The following is a 5,727-nucleotide window of genomic DNA, read 5'->3' as shown; positions in this document are numbered from 1 at the left end:
TGCCTGAGATCCCCCCCCCGCCCCCCCCCCCCGGCCACTACTAACAGTTCATAATATAGGTCACGCACGTGCAAGCTTTCAAACACACTGAAACAGAAGCATACCAGACAGTACTGAACATAAACAACATAAGTCCTATAACTATAACTCTATATTCACTTGTTTTTTATGTAATAAAGAGTAGAATTCACTGTTTGAAACACATTTATTGAACACTGACCATCAGTAGTTTCACAAACATGAGGAATAAAATAAACACTGTCCCCTGTGATCATGGTGTGTAATGATGTATGATCCAGGGAGGAGAATTCTGTCATCCAGAAGGGGGCGCTGTTCTGTGCTCAGTGACTAGAAAGACAGGGAAACAGACCACCACCCAATATCATGTTGTTGTTAGTTGTCTGTGTTGTCCGTCTGAGGAATGATGCTTTCAAATTTATTCACAGAGCTATGGATGCAAGGACTGACCATCCATGATGTCACAATTATAGTTTTAACCATCTTTTGAGGCTACACAGCATTTACAATGACATTGTTTACAAACAAGGGGTCCAAGTTGGGGCCCTGTGGAGGGGAAAGGTTCAGGTTGGGGCCCTGTGGAGAGGAAGGGTCCAGGTTGGTGCTCTGTGGAGGGGAAGGGTCCAGGTTGGGGCTCTGTGGAGGGGAAGGGTCCAGGTTGGGGCTCTGTGGAGGGGAAGGGTCCAGGTTGGGGCCCTGTGGAGGGGAAGGGTCCAGGTTGGGGCCCTGTGGAGGGGAAGGGTCCAGGTTGGGGCTCTGTGTAGGGGAAGGTTCCTGGTTAGGGTCCTGGTTGGGGCCCTGTGGAGGGGAAGGGTCCAAGTTTGGGCCCTGTGGAGGGGAAGGGTCCAGGTTGGGGCCCTGTGGAGGGGAAGTGTCCAGGTTGGGGCCCTGTGGAGGGGAAGGGTCCAGGTTGGGGCTCTGTGGAGGGGAAGGGTCCAGGTTGGGGCCCTGTGGAGGGGAAGGGTCCTGGTTGGGGCCCTGTGGAGGGGAAGGGTCCAGGTTGGGGCTTTGTGGAGGGGAAGGGTCCAGGTTGGGGCTCTGTGGTGGGGAAGGGTTGAGGTTGGGGCCCTGTGGTGGGGAAGGGTTGAGGTTGGGGCCCTGTGGAGGGGAAGGGTTGAGTTTTGGGCCCTGTGGAGGGGAAGGGTTGAGGTTGGGGCCCTGTGGAGGAGAAGGGTCGAGGTTGGGGCCCTGTGGAGGGGAAGGGTTGAGGTTGGGGCCCTGTGGAGGGGAAGGGTCGAGGTTGGGGCCCTGTGGATGTGAAGGGTTGAGGTTGGGGCCCTGTGGAGGGGAAGGGTCGAGGTTGGGGCCCTGTGGAGGGGAAGGGTCGAGGTTGGGGCCCTGTGGAGGAGAATGGTTGAGGTTGGGGCCCTGTGGAGGGGAAGGGTCGAGGTTGGGGCCCTGTGGAGGAGAATGGTTGAGGTTGGGGCCCTGTGGAGGGGAAGGGTTGAGGTTGGGGCCCTGTGGAGGGGCAGGGTTGAGGTTGGGGCCCTGTGGAGGGGAAGGGTTGAGGTTGGGGCCCTGTGGAGGGGAAGGGTCGAGGTTGGGGCCCTGTGGAGGAGAAGGGTTGAGGTTGGGGCCCTGTGGAGGGGAAGGGTTGAGTTTGGGGCCCTGTGGAAGGGCACTAGTATAAAACCTGGAACACTTGGAGCCCGTTTCCGGCATTCAGATTAAAAGCCCAGTGCTGCATGGACTAAAAACACTTTCAATTTATAATCTCTTTTTCAGTCCAGGACTGGTCTTAATTAACCTGGGTCTGGGAAACTGGCCCCTTAACTCTGAACCGCCAAACAGCCCTTAGGTCTTCAGCATCTATGGAAAAGGACTGTCGTCATGTCTCAATCATTCACTGTGTAAAAATCGATGGGACTATCATCAAGAATCAAAGGGGTTGTCGTCAAGAATCAAAAAGACTGTCATCATGAATCAAAGGGACTGTCATCATGAATCAAAGGGGTTGTCGTCAAGAATCAAAAAGACTGTCATCATGAATCAAAAGGACTGTCATCATGAATCAAAAGGACTGTCATCATGAATCAAAGGGGCTGTCATCATGAATTAAAGGGGCTGTCGTCATGAATCAAAGGGACTGTCATCATGAATCAAAGGGACTGTCATCAAGAATCAAAGGGGTTGTCGTCAAGAATCAAAGGGGTTGTCATCAAGAATCAAAGGGACTGTCATCAAGAATCAAAGGGGTTGTCGTCAAGAATCAAAGGGGTTGTCGTCAAGAATCAAAGGGACTGTCATCAAGAATCAAAAAGACTGTCATCATGAATCAAAGGGACTGTCATCATGAATCAAAGGGGTTGTCGTCAAGAATCAAAAAGACTGTCATCATGAATCAAAGGGACTGTCATCATGAATCAAAGGGGCTGTCATCATGAATTAAAGGGGCTGTCATCATGAATCAAAGGGACTGTCATCATGAATCAAAGGGACTGTCATCATGAATCAAAGGGGCTGTCATCAAGAATCAAAGGGGTTGTCGTCAAGAATCAAAAAGACTGTCATCAAGAATCAAAGGGGTTGTCGTCAAGAATCAAAAAGACTGTCATCATGAATCAAAGGGGTTGTCGTCAAGAATCAAAGGGACTGTCATCATGAATCAAAAGGACTGTCATCATGAATCAAAGGGGCTGTCATCATGAATCAAAGGGGCTGTCATCATGAATCAAAGGGGCTGTCATCATGAATCAAAGGGGCTGTCATCAAGAATCAAAGGGGTTGTCGTCAAGAATCAAAAAGACTGTCATCATGAATCAAAGGGACTGTCATCATGAATCAAAGGGGCTGTCATCATGAATCAAAGGGGCTGTCATCATGAATTAAAGGGGCTGTCGTCATGAATCAAAGGGACTGTAATCAAGAATCAAAGGGGTTGTCGTCAAGAATCAAAAAGACTGTCATCAAGAATCAAAGGGGTTGTCATCAAGAATCAAAGGGACTGACTATGTTTGCCTGCATCTGTTCAGATAGAGCTGTATAATCTAGATCATGCTTTTGTTCAGGGAATGTACTATACTGTACTGTACAAGAGTGACTGGTTGTTGTGGAACTAAGAGGGACTGGTTGTTGTGGAACTAAGAGGGACTGGTTGCTGTGGAGCTAAGAGGGACTGGTTGCTGTGAAACTAAGAGGGACTGGTTGTTGTGGAACTAAGAGGGACTGGTTGTTGAGGAACTAAGAGGGACTGGTTGTTGTGAAACTAAGAGGGACTGGTTGTTGTGAAACTAAGAGGGACTGGTTGTTGTGGAACTAAGAGGGACTGGTTGCTGTGGAACTAAGAGGGACTGGTTGCTGTGGAACTAAGAGGGACTGGTTGTTGTGGAACTAAGAGGGACTGGTTGCTGTGGAACTAAGAGGGACTGGTTGCTGTGGAGCTAAGAGGGACTGGTTGTTGTGGAACTAAGAGGGACTGGTTGTTGTGGAACTAAGAGGGACTGGTTGTTGTGGAACTAAGAGGGACTGGTTGTTGTGGAACTAAGAGGGACTGGTTGCTGTGGAACTAAGAGGGACTGGTTGCTGTGGAACTAAGAGGGACTGGTTGCTGTGGAACTAAGAGGGACTGGTTGCTGTGGAACTAAGAGGGACTGGTTGCTGTGGAACTAAGAGGGACTGGTTGCTGTGGAACTAAGAGGGACTGGTTGCTGTGAAACTAAGAGGGACTGGTTGTTGTGGAGCTAAGAGGGACTGGTTGTTGTGGAGATGAGGGACCCCCCCCTCCCCTCCCACAGAGACACAGGCATCTGTGAGGTCAGGGCTCTTCTTTCCTTGTAGTCAGCTACAGGTCGATTTTTATTTAAACTGAGTCAATTCAACAGCCACTCCATTGTTCTTCCACTGACAAATTGTCTTCCTGCTGTACCAGATAAACTCCACTCTTAATCGCTGTTGCTGCTGTATCGTATTGACTCATTTGGTTAATTTTTGTTTCATTCTACTGTTTGTAATTATTGGGATTAATAAAAAATTTGATTTTGATTAAATATGTTGTGGCCGAGTCTATCAGAACCTCTTGAACAATGCCTCTTGACTCTCACCAAGTCCCTACAGAATAGTCATCAGCTTGAAGAACTCAAGATGCTCCATAGGAAGCATTGGCAGTAAAGAAAATAGGCCATACCATCATGACCACTAGAGGTCAGGCTAAACCTGAGACCACTAGAGGTCCGACTAAACCTGAGACTGGTGTACTACCACTCATAACCACTAGAGGTCAGGCTATGCTCCTGAGACTGGTGTACTACCACACATAACCATTAGAGGTCAGGCTATGATCCTGAGACTGGTGTACTACCACTCATAATCAGTACAGGTCAGGCTAAACCTGAGACTTGTGTACTACCACTCATAACCACTAGAGGTCAGGCTAAACCTGAGACTGGTGTACTACCACTCATAACCACTAGAGGACATGCTAAACCTGAGACTGGTGTACTACCACTCATAACCACTAGAGGACATGCTAAACCTGAGACTGGTGTACTACCACTCATAACCACTAGAGGTCAGGCTATGATCCTGAGACTGGTGTACTACCACTCATAACCACTAGAGGTCAGGCTAAACCTGAGACTGGTGTACTACCACTCATAACCACTAGAGGTCAGGCTATGATCCTGAGACTGTTGTACTACCACTCATAATCAGTACAGGTCAGGCTAAACCTGAGACTTGTGTACTACCACTCATAACCACTAGAGGTCAGGCTATGATCCTGAGACTGGTGTACTACCACTCATAATCAGTACAGGTCAGGCTAAACCTGAGACTTGTGTACTACCACTCATAACCACTAGAGGTCAGGCTAAACCTGAGACTGGTGTACTACCACTCATAACCACTAGAGGACATGCTAAACCTGAGACTGGTGTTAACACTGGATCTGTTACGTGTGTGTGTACACCCACTTTAGTATTACTTTGAGATGGTTTTTAAACGTGGTGGTGACACCTGTAGTTTCCACTTTTTCAGTCATTTTTACAGGAACCAATCATGAAGTTGCCCACTCTTCTTTTCTTTCAGTGTGAGTTTAACCGTCCACCGGGTCCCCCAGATAGCACATTAACATGCCATAAGTCATGAAATAAATGTTTAGAATAACAGGAAATTAACATTAAAACTGCAGATTTTTCTCTGTCTCATTTCAAAATGTGTAGAATAGCAGGAAATTAGATCAGAGAATCTTGAAAGTCAAGACAATCCTTGTCCGGCATGGAAAATATATTTTTTTATAGAGAATATACTTGTTTTGGGAATTTTCTAAATACATTGAATGTTATTTATTTCCATGTCAGTCTGGAAATGCCCTTGTTTGGAGCAAAGGATCCCAATTTCAAACTCTCCAAAAAAGTATATATATATTTAAAAAAATGTCAGTAATATCCAAAAATTATCTGATGTAGTTTCTTACAATAGCTCTCTGTGACTTTCTGGTCTGTCTGGTACTGTCTGGTCTGTCTGGTACCCTCTGGTCTGTCTGGTCTGTCTGGTCTGTCTGGTACTGTCTGGTCTGTCTGGAACCCTCTGGTCTGTCTAGTACTGTCTGATCTGTCTGGTACTGTCTTGTCTGTCTGGTACTGTCTGTCTGGTCTGTCTGGTACCCTCTGGACTGCCTGGTACTGTCTGGTACTGTCTAGTACTGTCTGGTACTGTCTGGTATTGTCTGGTGTGTCCAGTACTGTCTGGTCTGTCTGGTACTGGCTGGTA

General features: G+C 47.5%; 1 protein-coding gene across 1 annotated transcript; it reads right to left on the bottom strand.

The window, feature by feature from the left end:
• Positions 1–510: 510 nt before the first annotated feature.
• Positions 511–1,680, bottom strand: LOC139419335 (proline-rich protein HaeIII subfamily 1-like). Its single transcript, XM_071169277.1, has one exon. The coding sequence runs from the start codon at positions 1,678–1,680 to the stop codon at positions 511–513; it is 1,170 nt and encodes a 389-aa protein (XP_071025378.1).
• Positions 1,681–5,727: the final 4,047 nt, after the last annotated feature.

Source organism: Oncorhynchus clarkii, chromosome 10 (assembly GCF_045791955.1).
Source record: "Oncorhynchus clarkii lewisi isolate Uvic-CL-2024 chromosome 10, UVic_Ocla_1.0, whole genome shotgun sequence".
In the NCBI taxonomy this organism is placed as follows: domain Eukaryota; kingdom Metazoa; phylum Chordata; class Actinopteri; order Salmoniformes; family Salmonidae; genus Oncorhynchus; species Oncorhynchus clarkii.
Note: the sequence above shows the minus strand (reverse complement) of the source record. Positions and strands in the feature narration are given on the sequence as shown.

Coding starts and splice junctions, on each gene's coding strand:
- LOC139419335 (XM_071169277.1), bottom strand. CDS start 1,680: ATGCCGGAAACGGGCTCCAAGTGTTCCAGGTTTTATACTAGTGCCCTT.